The sequence below is a fragment of the Peromyscus californicus genome, unplaced genomic scaffold, assembly GCF_007827085.1.
Source record: "Peromyscus californicus insignis strain IS unplaced genomic scaffold, ASM782708v3 Scaffold_15__1_contigs__length_86483966, whole genome shotgun sequence".
Taxonomy (NCBI): Eukaryota; Metazoa; Chordata; class Mammalia; order Rodentia; family Cricetidae; genus Peromyscus; species Peromyscus californicus.
In genome coordinates, this window is record NW_026294447.1 from 586,924 (window position 1) to 606,316 (window position 19,393).

A 19,393-nucleotide genomic window follows, 5' to 3' on the forward strand; every position below is an offset into this window, starting at 1 on the left:
TTGGGCCAGAGACTTGAAAACCAGGAGGTTCAACTGTGGAATAAAAGAGACAATAGATGTTCCATTTTCCTTCTATTGCAGTTTCCTGCCATGCCTCAAGGCTAGAGTTTAGTCTTTGGGCAGTGAGTCCATTGAAATTTTCTAAGCAGGAAAATGATGTCTTGAAGATGATCTTTGAGAAGGCCAGGCAAATATCATGACAGGCTCCAAATAACTCAGTTAAGAACTAGGCCTCAGGTCCTTCTTCTTGAAACTGAGCAGGCCATTTCTGAGGAAGCTATGAACAAAGGACAATCAATCTTTAACAGCCCTGACAGCAGCTCAAGGTAATAACCAAATAAGGACAAAGCTTGGGACTTGTCCAGGCCTGCCAAAAAATGGAAAAGCTATAGCCTCAGCCAGTCCTTGCTAGCCCTAGCCAATCAGGAATATACTAACATAACTGCCACTCGCTTAAACTAGTCATAGATAAAAATGACCTAATTGCCCTAGGAACTCCCCTTAGCTGTGCTAAAAAGAGCCTGTGAGCCTCTCTCAGGATAGTCGCCATTTTGTATGTGTGTTGATATTTTATTTGTGCACCTCAATAAAGCTTATCTGAGGATCAGAGGAAAAAGCCAGCCACTATATTAAACATAGAGGTAGGCAGTCCAGATGCAGAGATTCATCTGGATCTCTGTGAGTTCAAGGCCACACTGGGAAAAGAGCTAGGCATGGTGGCACATGCCTTAAATTCTCAGCACTAGTTAACCATAGAGGTCTGGAGGGTTGTACAGACAGACAGGAAGTGAGAGAGCTAGGCAGAAAGATGATGTGATGTAGCTGGGCAGAGAGAGGAAGTGAGATGTCAGGGCACAGAAAGGATATAGGCTTAATTATACAGGAAGCAGCTCTCTCTGGAAGCTGAGGAGTTGGTAAGGTGAGATTGGCTGTGACTTGTCCTATTCCCCTGATCTCTCAGTTTTCACCCTAATATCTGGCTCTGGGTTTTTTATTAATAAGACCATTTAGCAATTCATCTTACATGTATGTACAGGTGAACAACTCCATATGCATGCATAAACACTCTTGTTGAATTGCATACATGGATGGTGGTCTTTTGTGGAACTTCTACAGGACCATAACAGTCTTCAGTGTTCCTCCAAACACTCTTATCAGAAGAGAGGAGTCTGCAGTTGTGTAGATGTGAATTAGAGTCTTAAGTTCAGAGATAGCAGAAAACAACCAGAGAGAGAATTCCAAATGGACATAAACCAAAGACAAAAGCTTGGGAGTTCTTTTGATATTCTAACCCAAGAATTACAAGTAGCTTTCCTGGTATCTCTTTAAAAGACTGTATGTATACATACGTGCATATATATGCACTTGTGGCTCAGAATGCACAATGTAGTGTGTAGACTCACAATATGGGCATCAGAGAGCTCATTAGAAGTTCAGTCCTGGGCTGGAGAGATGGCTCAGCAGTTAAGAGTACTGCTGCTCTTCCAAAGGACCTGAGTTCAATTCCCAGCAACTACATGGTGGCTCACAACCATCTATAATGAGATCTGGTGCCCTCTTCTGGCCTGCAGGCATACATACAGGCAGAACATTGTATACATAATAAATAAATAAGTCTTAAAAAAAAAAGAAGAAGTTCAGTCCCATCTGAAATAACTGTGTCAGGTCTGCATTTTAACAATGTCTGCAAGAGATGCCTGTGCATTATAAGGAGGTTCCACTTTATTTTCTTTTGGAAATGACTTGAAAGAGAAGAATGGGGAATGAGCCACCAACCTCCATGTGGAGGAAACACAGTCTAAAGTTACAGAAAGCTAATTATTGCTTACATTTGATAAAATACAAAATTTAATATAGTATAGAGCTAATGTTAATTCCATAATGTAGGTTTCTCTGTATAATACTAGTAAAATGGTCAATTTCATGCTACAAGATGAACATAATTGATGAAGAAAAAAAGGTAAATAGACAAATCATGTGTGACTTGTCCTAAGGGCCCTGCATCACAAAGGTCAGGAGCTGGATGGAGAACATGGTTGAGGGTCACAACAGTGATACTCTGGAATAAACAGGGTCCCAGAAGCAAATCACAGCTGACTTCAGGGCCACAAGATCCTGATGAATAACCATGATACCTGTGAAACAAAATCCTTGTAAAAATCAACAATGAGACATCAATCAAGTGAACACTGAATCCAGGATGTAACAAAATTTTGGAAACATAGGGCAATCAGAAAATTTAACTAAGTTGGTAGAATGGTATAAAAATAACCGTGGAATCTGGAGTTTGAAGGAAATTGAAGTTACATAGACATCGTTCCTTGGGCGCAGTTTGACTGGTTTGAAAAGAAAAAAAAAAAGACTACCTGCTGCAGCCCCACCACAGCCTGGGTTCAGTTTCTGAGACGGGAAGGGGCGTAGGTGCAAGGAAATGAATTGTCCAAGCACCAGATGAGTTTCACACAAGTGGCCAGCCCCAAATAGCTTCAGCCATCTTCATTTATACATCAAAACAAGCATGTTTTTCCATACTAACAAACAAGTTTTTCCCATCCTTCAACATTAACCTCCAGCAAAAACAAATATGTCAAATATGTTTTTTACCAACTTTTACATCAAAACATCTTTAAACAAAAAACAGCACTTAGCCGGGCGGTGGTGGCGCACGCCTTTAATCCCAGCACTCGGGAGGCAGAGCCAGGTGGATCTCTGTGAGTTCGAGGCCAGCCTGGTCTCCAAAGCGAGTTCCAGGAAAGGCACAAAGCTACACAGAGAAACCCTGTCTCGAAAAACCAAAAAAAAAAAAAAAAACCAGCACTTATCATTTTCTTATCCTGGTGAAATATCAAGCCAGGTGCATTCTTTCTTTACAAAACTAATAGATGATTGACATAGGCATACATTTTCAAGAATATCAATCTCATTCAAAACATATTTATAGAAATAGGGGTGATCTGCCTCTAATCCTGTCAGCACTGAATCAGAACGGCTCCTGGGGTCTGGAGTGACAGCTGGCATCCTCAGACAAGAAACCTGAGAAGCATCAACTCCCAAAGAAATTTAGGGGAAAATAGTCAAGAAAAACTGAGATTTCCATGAATGATCACATTTGTCCCATGCATAATTGACAAAATGATACCAAAACCACAAAGAGAATGATCAATATTATGAAAAAGAAGAAAATATGCAGGTCACATGGTCCCAGTAGTATTCTGCACTGTCCCGAATTCTGCTGTTCCTTGCTGAATGAAACTCTCTGCATGGGTTTTTGCCTCATCTAGAGATCCATTGTACAAGCACTCATGTACTGGTCCAAAATTCGGCCACACAGCTCTTTATAAGAACAAACTCTACAAGCCACAGTGACAAATAACTACTGGTCTGAAGAACCATTGAAAGTTGTAATACATAAAAATTCATTGAATCTGTGTACCCCAACTATTTCATGTTTTCTCCATCTTTGTCCTTGAATTTTCACACTGAAGCACAGCATTGGTACCCATTTTAAGCACCACAAAATCAGGGACAAGGGTCAGCAAGCTTGCCAAACCTGATGACTTGAGTTTAGTCCCTGAGACCCCATGGTAGAAGGAAAGGATCTACTCCCTCAAACTGTCCTCTGACTTTCACAAGCATTCTGTGCTGTGTATACACACAGTAAATAAATAAATATACATTTTAAATGCCACAGTAAACAAGAATTAAATATTTTGTCAGTTTAAGCTCTAGTTAGTATAGCATTTTCTAAAAGAAAACCCAATATCACAAGACATTAGAAGAACCAAAAACTGGTGTTTTACAGGGTAAATAATAAAAAGAGATGATACAGAGATAGACAGGGGTAGAGAGAAAGAGACATGGGCTTCCTATGTGTATAACTGACAGCACAACTGAAATTCTTAAAGGAAGGTGTGACTAGTGCAGTTCATTAGCAAAACTGTCATCTGTATTCTTTTGAAAACTTCAGCAACATCTTTGCCAACATGTGATGTATATTTCTAGCAACAAGAAAGTGATTTCAAAATTGACAGAAGAGCTATAGTATTGAAGGAAAATCAGCAAAGTCTGCATGCTGAGGGATGGTCTGTATGTCAAGTGTGTTGCTGATTGGTCAATAAATAAAACACTCATTGGCCAGTGGCTAGGCAGGAAGTGTAGGCAGGACAAGGAGGAGAATAAAGCTGGGAAGTGGAAGGCTGAGTCAGAGACACTGCCAGCCACCACGATGACAAACAGCATATGAAGATGCTGGTAAGCCACGAGCCACGTGGCAAGGTATAGATTAATAGAAATGGATTAATTTAAGCTGTAAGAACAGTTAGCAAGAAGCCTGCCATGGCCATACAGTTTGTAACCAATATAAGTCTCTGTGTTTACTTGGTTGGGTCTGAGCGGCTGTGGGACTGGCGGGTGAGAGAGATTTGTCCTGACTGTGGGCCAGTCAGGAAAACTCTAGCTACATCTGCATGCTGATGAGAATGGGATAAGCCATGTATGCAATGGTGATCATCCTGTAACCACAAATGAAAAGCAGGTTCATGCATTGAGAACTCTGCATGGCCCGGAAGGTGGTGACTATGTAAGCTTGGATTTTCTAAATAGAGACAAATGGAAGGAAGAACTGAACTGAGAGTAACTAGAATCCTAGAGAAGCTTTAATTCTCTTCAAAGCTGAAATTGTAAAGCTAGGTTCTGGAGTTGTGAGGTGTACAGCCTATGAACCCACAATTCCCTGTCAGATTTGCAAGGGGAAGTGGGTTGTAAGGAGAGACTTTCTTCCAAATTGAGAAAGAAGAGAGGACTATGTGCCCTAGAGGGGTACTATTAATACCAAGATGACTGTTGGTCAGTGGTGATGGGATGTCCAGAACAATACTACCTCCTTGGGCCCTGCATCCACAGACTTTAAAATGCCCAAATTATATGTGGCCATCCAAATATAATAAAATCAAAGTGAGAGCCTCTGTTGATCTGCTAGCTTATTTGTTTCTTCTTGAGCAGTGCTGTGTACATATGGCTAAGTGGGTACATTGCAGAAGGTAATGAAAATAGGTGGAGCTACCCTGTTAACAAACTCAGCATCTGAAACAGTTTCATATACATTAAAGATTTTTGTTGTTAGATAGTCTCACTGTGTAGCCTAGAATGGCCTGGAACTTGCCACCCTTTTACCTCTGTACTGTGCCACCACATGCAAAGTGAAAGACCTTTGTGAGTGAATGAAATGGCTGCACAGGTAGAACAGAAGTACTTGGACATGAAGCCTGTCTTTAAGATTTCTGTGGAGGATGTGGCCATGTTGGTACCCAAGGGCCATGCCACCTCAGAGGCCATCCCAATCTGAGTGCCTTGCACTTCCACCCAGGGCCATGGTGTTGTCCAGCCTGAGCTGCAACCTAGGGCTGTGTCTGGGTTCCTGGTCCTGTGGCAGCCGGGGTCTGTGTTGATGCTCATGACCCTTTTACCACCAAAAGCAACAAGGATGCCTGTGTTCTGGGCTGTCACCTGTGGCCATATTGAGGTCTAAAGGATGTGCCGCTGCCAGGATTGTGCCAATCTGAGTGGTCTGAGCTGCTGCCTAGAGCCATGTCTAGGTCCTGTCTGGGTCCTGTCCAGGTCTTGTCTGGGTCAGTGACCCTACCACAGCCAGGGTCTGCATCAATGGCTTTGGATCCTGTTACCACCAAAGGCTCTGCAGATGCCTGGAATCTAAGCTAACATCTGAGACATGTTGGTTCCTAAGGGTCAGGCTGCCACGATGGCCATACATATCAGGGTAGCCTATATGGCCACCCAGGGCCATGGTGATGTCCAAACCTGAGCTGTGGCCGGGGGTCATGTCTGGGTCCATGACCCTACCACAGCCAGGGTCTGTGTTGATGTCCCTGGCTCCTGTTATCATTGAAGGCCGTGTAACTTCCTAAGGTATGGGCCACCATCTGAGGTCATGTTGGAGTCCAGGGACCACAATGCTGCCAGACCTATTCCTATCTAAGAAGTCTGTGCTGCCACCTGGGGACACAGTGACATTTGGGCCCAAGCTGCTGATGATGGCCATGTCTGGGTCTGTGGTCCTGATGCAACTGGAGTCTGCCCTGATGTCCATCCATTGCCTGTGTTAGCACAAGGGCCCATGCAAACCATGTGTTGAACCTTGTGTTGAAGAACAAGGGCCAGCGCTGAGCTGGCCCCACCCCTCAATGGCCCATGGAGAGTCATCCCCTCCCAACCAGAGAGTTGACCCTGCCCCTCACTGGCCCCCACCCTCATAAGAGAGCTGATCCCACCCCTCACCATGAGGGTGGGAGAGCTGGCTCTGACCCTCACCTGAGGAGGGTGGTCCCAGCAGCCCAGACTGACTAACTTAACTACTACCCAGACACACACCCAAGGCTTTGAGTTAGCACTCTCCAGCATCTACCCCATCTATGACCTGCCTGAGTGCATGAAGGGACTGGTCCTATGGAACCTTAGCCACAGGATCTCCATGACAACAGCAGGATATCAGAGAGGAGATCTGGTGAGGGTCCAGCATGGATAATGTACCAGAAGCCAGAGGCCTTGAACCTAACAACACATTACACAATGAACATTTGCAAGTAAATCTGTTTGGACAAAAGAGTATACTGCATGATACACAGTAGTTCCCAGTACCACCAAAACAAATCAAGAGGTGATGGAGAAGGGCTGGAGAGATGGCTCAGTGGTTAAGAGCACTGACTGTCCTTCCTGAGGACCTGGGTTCAGTTCCCAGCACCCACATGGCAGCTGACAACTGCCAGTAACTACAAGGTCTTAACACTCTCACGCAGACATGGATGATCAAAGAGGTTTGCTTGCTTGCTTGCTTTTTTTACTTGTTTGTTTTTGTTTTGTTTGTTTTAATATTATTTGTAATTTTTATTTATTTTATTTTTATTATTTCTTTTTAAGTTTTCCTTTGGGGAAGACACTACAAGGGTGAAGGGCGGATACAGAGGGTCTGGAAATGAGCAGGATTGGGATGTATGAAGTGAAATCCCAAAGAACCAATAAAAAATATACTAAAAAAAGATTTCTGTGGAGGAATGAACCATATGCACAAACAACTGGCCTGTGGCAGGGTGGGTGAAGCATGATAAGGGAGCTTCAGACAGCATAGGGACTTCAGATGAAAGAAAAAGATACTACCTAGGAGTGTCAGAGAGGCTTCAGGAGTCATGTTCCTTCCACCAGCTTTGTGAGCACCAATTATGGTGACTTTGCTTTCTACTCCTTGCTTCTGTGTTCACACTACATCCCATGAAACTTTCTGACCCTGTGCTAAGTCAAAACCCTGTTCAATCTAGGATTTCCTGGGAGAGAAGAGTAAGAAATGAACTGCTCTCCTCCTTTTCTCCCTGGGGCACAGATCAGTGTTTAAGTATTTCCAGTGGAGGGAGTTTGTTTCAAATACCCCAGAGATGCTGCATCAGGAAACCAGGGGCCAGCCAAGAAGTCTGCATGTTGGCCAGGCACCCCAAAATGATTTTGGCCCAATGGCCCATGACAGCACTTTGAGAGACCCACTCTGAACATCCTGGGCACTCTCTGTTCTGTTTCTTGCCGAAATGGCCATCTCTGTGTAGCTGACATGGAAAAACCCTCTTTGTCCCTTTATACTCAATTCAAACATGTCTTTCATTGGTATTTTGTACTCTGAGATGCAAACATAATTAATTGTTTCCATCTCAAGGGTACCAAAGGGCACTTATCAAACAGAGATGATATCTATTAGTAAGTTACAGAGTCAGTTGTGTGGGTTCAGTACAACCAAAGAATGTATAAGGTATTAGTTTTGTATGAACTTTGTTTCAGTTTTATAGAGCTGTATTTTGTGTGTGTGTGTGTGTGTGCATGTGCGCGCGCATGCGCGTGCACGTGAGTGTCTTCTTGTAAATATGAACATATACATACTATCAGTGTCACACTGAACCCCCTAGATTTCCATGGGGATTCAAATGCATATGTTTTACTAGAGAATTGTTCACTAAACTTATAAGGGACTTCTGGAAGTAGACTAAGGAGGAGAAAGAGAGGGAAGAGTGGAGTCTCAGGCAAAGTTTAGCTTTGGCCTGATCCCTCGGGGAAGTGTGGAAGTATAAGTCACATAGCAGAGTTGTCTTCTATGAGGCACAAGGGCTGGCCTGTTGCATTCTCACAGCCAGAAGTTGGCTATGAGCAGAGAGCCTTCCAGAGGAGGTGCCTACCACAAGCCAACAGAAATTCTTAAGGTAAGGGGGCACGTGTGATATTGGCACACAAAAGGGGTCCTGACATCATACCCGAAGTCTCTGCTAAAACCCACTCCTATGTATTCATACCATGCTCAGGGCCTAGTACAAAATAAAATGGTTGGGCCCTTGTACAGAATTCAGAGAGGGCATTAAATGTACTATCACTAAAATAGAAAGCTTTTACTTCTCCCATGGTTTTTCTTTCAACTTCAATGGTGTTATTTTATTGGCTTCAATGTGATTCTTACTAAAGATATATGAAAATTTAAATTACTAACATGAATTTTGTCATTCATCTTTGTATCATGTGATTGTTAATCTTAACTAGAAACATAAGAGCATTTTACTCATATAAGGAATCACCAAAATTACAAAATTTGTGTTTATATCTACATTGTCAGGTTGTGGTTATAGATACATGTATATTTCACATAGATTCATGTTTGACAAATAGGCTCACTTTAGTATCCCTCAGTTTAAGGGACCAGTGTGACAGTTTGTAGAGTGTCAAGATTGTCCAGACACTAAAGTATAGCATGATAGAAAGCAGAAGAATTAACACAGTCTTCTAGCAGACTGTGAACACACACTATCACTCATCTTAAGTGAACATGGGTGATAACTTTAGCAGTTGTACCATTATTTCTTGTCAGGGACCATCAGAATGGATATATACAGGGGTCTTTATTACAAGTAGGACAGTAAATTATTCATCTCCCAAACTGTATCTTAGGGTCTACTTAAACCAGTGAACTGTTTGATCCCAACTGTCTCAGGCCAGGTGCTGTAGCCACAGAACCTGAGCCATGATTCCACTGTGTGGGATTTAAATCAGCATGCTTTAGGAAAGCTCTTTCAGAGAGTAGAGAAAGAAAAGAGCAAAGTGCAGTGTTAAGATGAAGTCACAGATAAACAAGCATAGTTCAGTCCTCAGAGGAGCTCAGAAACATAATCTTCAGACAGAATTGTCCTGCTCCCTGAGACATCAGGCCAGCTCTTTCTAATCACCTCCCATATCTGTCAGTCATTGGCTATGGGCCTCTTCAAGGGTTGATGTGAGTTTAGAGAGAGGTGAAAGTGTAGTTTTTTAGATGGGAGATCACTTCAAGCTGTTAGCTGCAAATGGGACATGGGTGTACCACCAGGCAAAAGGATTCGGGGCAAGGGTTTCTTCTATACTGAAACTACTAAATATTCTTCAGATGTTTGAAAATCACTGCACAGGGACTTTAAATATACTTCTGATCTCTTGGAGCCTGATCTGATTGGACAGTTTCTTATTTATGTTTCTGTCTCCAGTGCAGGGCTCTGGTCTGCTCTGTGGCAGAGGCCCTGGCCTGTTCTTTGTATGCCCCATTCAGAGGCTGATGCTTAATTGTTACCAAACAAGCACTCACCAGCCAGAAAGCAGCTTGGAGTGGATCACAGAGCAACTTGAACTCCAGTCTAAATACTTTGAGTGTTATTCTGTTGGCAGTCAGGACTAGTTTGGAAGGCTTTGTTGGCAGCAGTGTGGAATATGGACAGGGCCAAGGACAGAAAGGAGAGAATAGCCAAGAGCTATTGCAGAAACACAGGCAAAATAACGAGAGGCAGATGTGAGCAGAGGCTATGAGTATGGTGGGAGATACAAAAAAAATTAATGAGTATTATCTCCAGGGCCCAGATGCCCCCTTGCTCATGTCCAGTATAGAGATTGACAGGGGTTAGAGTCTAGAAAGTGATTAGGAGTTTTGTGCTTACATGCCTTCAGGCAGATGGAAGAGGAGTGTTTATCATGCTTGGACAGAATGGAAATGGGGAAAATAAGTGCATTTCTGTTCTTTCATTTTAATGCACAATCAGACAGAATCTCTAAAATACACGCGGGAGTATTCTTTTCCCTCCATATTCTGGCAGAATTCCACAATTGTGAAAAAATAAGATTGTCTATATGAAATATACTCAGTTCATCAGCACATGGGTCACTTAAACTGAATAGCACCTGCTTTCAAGTTCATCCTTGAATGTAACACAGGTTCCAAGGCTGAAGCTTGAGCACATTATTCTCAGCTAGCCTCTGGACTGTATCCAAATAGTAATTTATCTGTGACCCAGAGAGATCATATACACACCAGGAAATCCTTTCTTTTTCTGAACTTCTCCAGGCCTTGGTTGTAAGGAAAGCAATTTATATTTTTCCCTGTGATTTTTGGCCAGGTATCTGCTTTTTGCCACTGTTTTGTGATACCCAGTTCCTGGGAACCCTGTTACATGAACTGGACATGGATTTGCCAGGGTTCTCCCTGGAGGTGGCCTGAGATTTCTTGTCAACAACTTTCCTTTTTCCATGGATTTCACCATAGCTGTTCACTATGAAGTCCAGGTATCCACTAACTCCTACCTCAGGGGGAGAAAGCAGGAACAACATATTCCTGAACTGTTTCCATATCTGCTTTGCTAGAAAAGGGTGACCATAAAACAACTTGAAAAAAGTAGCACATCTGGAAAGCATTATAAACCAAAGGGTTTCCTAAAGACGCTGGAGCTGCACCAAGAGCATGTGCACGAGCTCTTCATCCAGGAGAGAAGCTAGAAGCTGTTTGAGGGGCTAGGCTTAAGGAAGTAGCAGCTGAATGTTTGTGTAAGAATAATAAACAGCAAAAATAATATAAAGTCTTCCCTCGTGGGGCTTTTTCTCCAAAAGCAAGTACTAACCAACATGTGTGTAGAGATTTTCCACCAGAGGCATGTCAATAGAGGCTTTTGTTTGCATTCAAATCTTTCCCTGCAGCCAGAGACTCTAAGCAGATGGTCCCTCTCACTCCCTATTACCAAACTCTCCCCTCCTGAAGGAGAGCTGAGTAAGAATAGATGCCAATTAGAAAAAGAAGCTTCCAAAGATTTTCTAGCTGAGCTGACATCCAACCCTCTCCTTTCAACTATGTTTCCTGTGGGAGTGGTCTTAGAGGCCTCAAGATTCCTTGGGAGACCATATTCTGAAGGTAGTCATTGCACATCACATGACCAGAGCTGGTGAGCCAATGTGAGACTCTTGATAGGACATAGTTCTTATAAATCAAAGCCAAGGACTTTAAATGAACTTTGACCTGGTGAGCATAAAATCCATTTGAAAAGAGAATATATTTATTTGTTCATAGAATATCTCCCTAGCATCTCAAAACAAAACACAAAACTAACAGCAACAGCAACAAAATCTTTTTCAAATTGTAAGCCTTGCAAATGTAGCTAATTTTCCTATATGTCATCCTCCTTACCCTCCCCTTGTATGTGTAACATCTTTTGAAAGATTTCAATTTGTTATTTTTTGGCTCTGCAGTCCAGAGCCATAATGAACTGACCAAATCTTTTGGAGATGGGTTGATAATTAGACCTGTCAGAAAGGTGAGGGGTTTTCCCAGTCCCATGAGCTTTGTACAAGGAAAACAATGTTCTTCCTGCCTAGATCACAATCTACACATATGGGAGAAAGTCACTCTGACATTTTTCAATTCCAACACCATTCCAAGTGAACTAAAACGTGCAAATTCAACTCTGTGCACTATCCATAACAAGTGAGGTATATGAGGATATATAATATATGAGGATGGGGGAAATTGTTTATCCTTGGCCCGAGGTTTTTTGATTTCTTCCTGTCTAGGAAGCTGACTGGGCTATTCAGGTCATAGTCAATACCCCTAGAGGAAACAAGCACTGTACACATAAGAAGCTACAAGGATCAGCTCCAGCTTTTACTTTACCAGCTACTGCCAGGTATGGTATGCATGGAAGATCTCTAAGAGTGTGGACCATATATATGAACTTTGCAACCAAAGATAAGTAAACAGGGAAATAGAAACATCACAGGAGATGTCCCATTTATTGTGTGCACTTACTATGTGCTACTCAATATTACATTTCAATACTCCTAACAGCTCAGTGATGTAGTCTGTGTCTTTACCAGACAAAGAAAGAATTGAGAAGATTCTCCAGCACACAGTGGAGCCAGGATTGCGGCCCAGAGATAGCCTAACTCTAACTTCCTTTTCTGTTCCTCTGATGGCATGGATATGTGATAAACTCTATAAACCTGAAAGTCAATTGATTCTCGGTAGCTTAGAGACTAGGTGGAGAACATTACTGATGTTAAGACCTGTAGCTGGAGTTTTCCTGCCTGGCCCACAGTCAGGACAAATCTCTCTCACCCGCCAGTCCCACAGCCACTCAGACCCGACCAAGTAAACATAAAGACTTATATTGCTTACAAACTGTATGGCCATGGCAGGCTTCTTGCTAACTGTTCTTACAGCTTAAATTAATCCATTTCTATAAATCTATACCTTGCCACGTGGCTCGTGGCTTACCGGCATCTTCACATGCTGTTTGTCATCATGGCGGCTGGCAGTGTCTCTGACTCAGCCTTCCACTTCCCAGTTTTATTCTCCTCCTTGTCCCGCCTATACTTCCTCCTGCCTGACTACTGGCCAATCAGTGCTTTATTTACCAACCAATCAGAGCAACACATTTGCCATAAACACATTTGCCATACAGAACATCCCACAGCAAAGACCACTCATTTTTGCCTCGTCAGAGATGATAGCAAAATGGAAAGGAAATCCTATTGGTATAAACATGATAGCTAGGATAGAATGTATCAGTCCTATACTGTCTCCCAGGAAGCCATGTGAACCATGAACAATAGTTTCTAAGACTGTAATTCAGCACAATCATGGTAGAACCCAAGAGGATCCATGAATGTACTGTCCAAATGTTCCCCAACACCCTAGTGCTGGTGAAGATCTCAGCCTTGATTGAGTTCCACAATGAAGCACTTCACAGCTGAGGTGGGATCCTGCCAGGTAGTGTAGCCACTTAGATAATATCATTGTATTTTTATCACTGAACCTTTGCACTATTTCTTTTTTTTTTTTTTTGTTTGTTTGTTTGTTTGTTTGTTTTTCGAGACAGGGTTTCTCTGTGCAGCTTTGCGCCTTTCCTGGATCTCGCTCTCTAGACCAGGCTGGCCTCGAACTCACAAAGATCCACCTGCCTCTGCCTCCCAAGTGCTGGGATTAAAGGCGTGCGCCACCACCGCCCGGCGCACTATTTCTTTAGACATAGAATCATGTTGCTTCTCACACCAGTCTATTTAGAAGCAGATGTGCCATATTCCATAGACCTCTATTTTCTCAGCCTTTGGAAGGAGAGTCCCACGCTCATTCTCAAATCTTGGTTGTTCTGTATCTGAACAAAATGCTATTACAATGCTACTTTCAAACTCTAGTAGATTATTTATTTAATAGTAGAAATGTATCTGCTTAATTATTCCAACCACCAAATAGCTAACATAAATTGCATACTACAGTATGTCCTAGTAATGGCATAAAGTGTTTTATTTGTGGATAAAATTCAAATTGATTGGTTAAAATTGCTTGTTGAGCATGCCAGCTAAGCCTTTTCATTTTCACAATCCTCTTCAAGCTGGTGTAGTACCTACTTCTCAGGAGTGGCTCTGTGCAACACTTATTGACCTCCTGAAATTCATTTACCCCCCCTTTGAAGATACCTTAAAATTTATGAGCCTGAATGTAGCCATTATGAGACCATTAGTTCTGCTCCTTATGAGCTGCCTGTTTTTTCTTTATGGTTCTTAGTTGTTCTTTTGCAGAGCTGCCAGCTTAAGTCGTACTGGGATGAAGAAAAATGGGCCTTGGCAGTTCGTGTTCCTGGAGTTGTATCCATGCCAGTGGATGCCCACATGCTCCAGAAGAGAATTTGACATTGCTGCTGCTGTTGTTGCTGTTATAGCAGTGACGGCCACCGCTGCTACTGTTTCTGGGATTACCATTTCATAATTGGTTACTATAGCTAGCACAGTGGAGACCCTGGCAGCAAAAGTAGCTACCACAGTTAGTTAATCTTTCATTCTATTGGGCATGATAAATTTAATTCAATAGTTATATACATTTTGATTGGCTTTGAAAATTATAAATTTATAAACTCAAGTTCCATTTACTTTTGGGATACCATCTTACAAAGACTCCAATTTGCAGTAAGGCTCGTTAAGGAAGGGAATGGCTCAGTTGCCTTTAGCCTACTGGCTATGGGTGGGTTAGGACTTCTGTTGGTCTTTTCTGTGTTAACACACAGATTGCAAGCCCAGCGCCACTTTGAGATCTTTGGCAGCAGTTAACTCTGCAACTCACACAGGATTGAACCTATATGATAATGAGTATTCAGAGACGGGTAATGCGGGGGGGGGGGGTGCGGGGAGGCGCTCACCAACCTAAGACAGAGCGCCTGTGTGGCCTGGACAGGTGTCTCCATGACGGGTAAGGTGACCTGCTTACATCCCACACAACCTAAGTCAGAAGCTCATTTTTTAGTAAAAGGGGGACCTGTAGGGCCCTGGCCCCCATTTTGGGCAACTGTTTCCTTGCTTACTGACCTTGACCTTGATACCCTCCCTATGTTAATTCCCTGCTGGGTTCCACCCTCCTGAATGCGTAAGGGAAGTTCCTTGTCTGTATATCCTGCATAATGGGCATTAACAGCTTAGATGCAAGATTGTAAAATATGGTAGCAAACTTCTGCCTTCTGGGGTTCTCCCATTGTACTGTAAGCCTGTATTAAAGACCTCCTTTAATAAACGACATTTGGCATTTAAAAAAAATGCTTGTTGAATATTTGTGGGAATATTCTAATTTATTTAATATTTAACTATCATGCTGGCCCTAGAGAGTTTTGTCAGAACATACTTAGGCCCAGCAGTTTATATATTGCCTATATTTGCTTCTTGACTGAAAGACAGAGTTGAGGGTTTTCATAGAGAACTTATGACCTTAAAGCCAAAAATAATCACTATCCTGCCATTTTCAGGCAGCTTGTTAACCCTGAGTTAATGAGTTATATACTTACGTTTATAAGTTATACCTTAAAATTTCAATTTTATTCTATCAAATACATAAAGTTTACAGTCTATGAGCTCAGTTGTATTTCTACTTACACAGAAAACTCAAGCATACATATTTTGAATGTCATTTGAAGGAGTTCCAGCCATCATTACCACAAAGCATTGTTTAGGAACCATTTAACTACAATAGGGTGGCAAGATCTCTTAAGAAGAAGGAAGGAAGGAGGGAGGCAGAGAGCTGTACCCAGTTAAATTTTAGTTTCAAGAACAACAAATAAAATTTAGTGTATGTCTCAAATGTTATAATAGATATAATTAAAAATAATATAAAATATTCAGTTTCTCTGACATTTAATTTTACCTGGGTGATCTGGCCACCTGAGAACAAACTGGTTCAGGCTTGCAGGCAGAGTTGTTTCATAGTTGATGTGCGGTTCTGCTGTATTGTGGTAGAAACTAACTCTCAACTGCAAAATTCAAACAATAATGCTTTTCCTGCCCATAAAAAATCTATCTTTTCCTCTGCCGAATGTTACCAAGAACTGTGCCTATAAACCAGACCATGAGTTATAAAAAGGAAGAAAATCCAATCTAAAAGATTGAATCCAGGTTGGAGAAATGTCTCAGTGATTAAGAATGCCTACTGCCCTATCACAGGACCAGAGTTCAGATTCTAACACCTATATGTGGCTGTTTACAACCACCGTAACTCCAGCTTCAAGATTTCCCTACTCTCCCTTTGGATTTCCATGAACAAACAACAAGTACATGCACACATGCACACACACACACACACAGAGAGAGAGAGAGAGAGAGAGAGAGAGAGAGAGAGAGAGAGAGAGGCGCACATGCACACACACATACATGGGAGGACATAAATAAAATAAATATTAAAAATAAAATTTAGAAGTAATAACTCTAAGGGAAGTAAAAAAGAGAATGGGGGAAAACTAATGAAGTTGTAGACCTCTAAAGGTTATTATTAATAACAATCATGATAATAAAATTTATTCAAATCCATATCCTGTATGTCTCTAATTGTGACTATAACATATATTATAATAGATGATTCGTCCTCTGAATGTGTTGTTCCTGGATGTAAAATACAGTTCTTACTCTCAAAGAGTTCTCAGTTCAAGACAAGAGATATATATGACATTATTAAAAATATATTGGATCAATGCAGTAAGTAGCTAGTTTGAAATTAATTTTATAATATATTCATTTGATCAGTTTTAAAGTAATCATTTTTTTTTTGCATCTAGCTATGGAAACCCTGGGCCATGAACCAAAATTAAGAGAGCAGCTTGCCTTGGTCAGCTCTCAACAACACCAGAAGTTCTCAATCTGTATTTTAGGCTGGGACAGAGATTCAAGTGCATGTGATTTATTGAGAATATGAATCTGGAAAACTGAGGAGTGAGAAAGATGAGAGGAGAGAGCAAGGAGGCAGGATACAATTTCAAGTACAGTGTGACTTCTGTCTTGTCCCACAGGGTATGCTGGAGCATTTGCTCCAGAGCTAAATCTACCTAGAAGCAAGGGAGTAGTTCCAAACATGCCATGTCATTGTCACCTCTGCCACTGAGTACGTAAGTCCTTCATGTGGGGGTATTTTACTTGTACTGAAATGTGATTTTAATTGTATGTTAATAAATAAAGTTGCCTGGGGGTCAGAGCTATTAGAGCCATAGCAAGTGCGTGGAGGCGGTGGCGCACGCCTTTAAGGACCTGGAGAGCAGTACATACAGGCAGTGACGAGGCAGTCACATGTTTGGGTTTACAACCAATGAGAAGGCAAAACAGCTAGACTATATAAAGACATACACACAGGAAGTAGGTCCCTTTCGGATAGCTCTCTTGGCTGAAGAGGATCGCTGAATCAGGAAGGCTGAGGCTCTTAGCTCTGACCTCTTGGCTTTCTTCTCTGAATCGGCTCTGTGTTTCTTATTTAATAAGACGGTTGGTTACATCTACACCCTCACCCACATGGCTGACTGTTATTTTGTAAAGAAGATAGCTATGAGCCTTTAGGAGTCAATACCACAGCAGCTGCAGGGCAAGAATAACAGTCTACCAAAACAGGATCCAGGCTGGGTACCACGTGTCCACTGTAGTCCCTGACTCAGAATGTCTAGAGGAGTAAGGTCCTTGCACATTTCATTATTGCATCCTAATGAGCTTAATATCATACTACCAACTTCACTGTTCTACGAAGAGAGAATTAATCATACAAAACTTGGATATTCCTAAGTCTCTGTGTGGCTCTCCTCAGCCACATTACCATTTGCATCTGTCTTAGTTTGCTGTGATAAAACACCATAACCAAAAACTGCTTAGAAAGAGCATGGTTTATTTAGTTTTTATGTCCTGATCACAGTCTATCATGAAGTGAAGGAAGTCAGGGCAGAAACTCAAGGTTGGAACCTGGAAGCAGGAACTGAAGCAGAGGCGATGGAGGAGTGCTACTTACTGGCTTATTCCTCATGGCTTACTCCACTTACTTACTTTTTTATACAGCCCAGAACCACCTGGCCAGGGTGGTACCACTCACAATGACCTGGGCCTTTTCACATCAATCATTGATAAAAATGCTCACAGACCTGTGCATAGGCCAATGTGGTGACATTTTCTCTATTGAGGTTCCCTCTTCCCAGATGCCCCTAGATTATGTTGGGTTGATAAAAAAAACATAATCAGCAACACATCTAAGAGTAAATCACAGGAAAAGAAGATCAAGTGATCTTCCTTTGTGCTACTTTGCACAAATGCATTTGTCGGGCATAGCAAAGCAGTTAAGATTTATTTCACTTACCCAGATTATATGATACGTGTTTCCATAAAACTATGTTAGAGTCAATAGTTTGTTAGGCATTCTACAACATCAAGCTGCCATTCTCCGTTTTAAACCCTAGAACAGATTATATTTGGTAAATGTAAATCTTTAGATATTTCTTCAAGAAGTGAGTCAAGCATTGCAGAATCATAAACTGACAAGGACTGTTGTCATTTGGTCCACATGCTTGTTTCCATCAGTGGCCAACTAGGAACTGACTCACACTCATAGCTGTCAACTCATCACTGGTTATCTAACCTTATTCCTAGTCCTGAAGCTTCTAGCTGTTTTCTGTGTCTCTTCCCACCTGGTTTGTGTTTGGAGAATCCAGCCTTTTTATATTCAATTTAAAGATACAATGGTAGAATAGAAATATGCTTTATGGAATGATGTTTTATGAAGCACTTACTATAAGTTAGTTAGTAGTAGAAACAACTCTGGGGCTTACTCTCTGATGGGAAGATGTAGACAGGCAAACAGCATGGAATATGTCTTAGCTACTTTTCTTGTTGCTGTGATAAAATACCTTGACAAAAGCAATTAAGGAAGAAGGGTTTATTGTGACTCACAGTTCAAGGATACAGTCCACCATAGTGGAGAAGGCCTGGTAGTAAGAACTTGTGTCACATTGTCTGCAGTCAGAAAGCAGAGCAGTGGATTCGTGTGCTTAACTCCCTTTCTCCAGACTACAGTCCAGGATCTCAGTCCAGGACATGATGCCACCTGCAGTGGGTGGATCTTCTCACCTCAATTAACTTTATCAAGATAATCACCTACAAGTATGCCCAGAGATCTGTCTCTCAGGTGGTTCTAGATGTCAACAAAGTGACAGATGAGATTAACCATCACAGGATATGAGATCCTGAGAGTTAGTGTGCTAGTACATAGACATAATGTTTGGGGGCTATAATGAAGCAGCCCATCAGGACAAGGAGTTGTGATGGAACAATGATACCCACCTCATGGCAGGGATGGAAAACAGGAAAAGAAATTACCAGGGTAATTATCCTCTTTGAGGGCATACTTCCAATGACCAAGATGCTCTATACCTCTTAAAGTTTCTACCACCTCTCAATGGAACTACTGGAGAGAATAAAACTTCAATATATAGACCTTTGCAGAACACTTAAGACCCATATCATGGCACTTCATTTTTACTACACATTTTTTAACATTCTTTGAAGTGAAATGAATAGTTACTATAGCCCATCTGCATACATAACTTCCAAGTATAGAAAAGTAGCAAAAGTATAAAGAGTTAGCTATACTCTAGATACATTTAAGATGAGGAGCATCACTGAACAACAGCATCAAGGATAATCAATGCTTTCTTCATTCAGAGCTTGGTAGATGACAACATTATTTAGTAACACAACAGATTGGAGATGCTAGTGATCTGATGCAGTCATC

At 41.7% G+C, this 19,393-nt stretch overlaps 1 protein-coding gene across 1 annotated transcript in view; it reads left to right on the forward strand.

Annotated features, from left to right (window-relative positions):
- Window positions 1-19,393, forward strand: part of Lamb4 (laminin subunit beta 4) — a 118,792-nt gene that overhangs the window by 41,984 nt on the left and 57,415 nt on the right. The window contains 4 exon segments of the mRNA XM_052738248.1: window positions 10,490-10,620; window positions 11,896-12,008; window positions 13,356-13,420; window positions 13,423-13,474. Of these exon segments, the coding sequence (XP_052594208.1) occupies window positions 10,490-10,620; window positions 11,896-12,008; window positions 13,356-13,420; window positions 13,423-13,474 (361 nt within the window).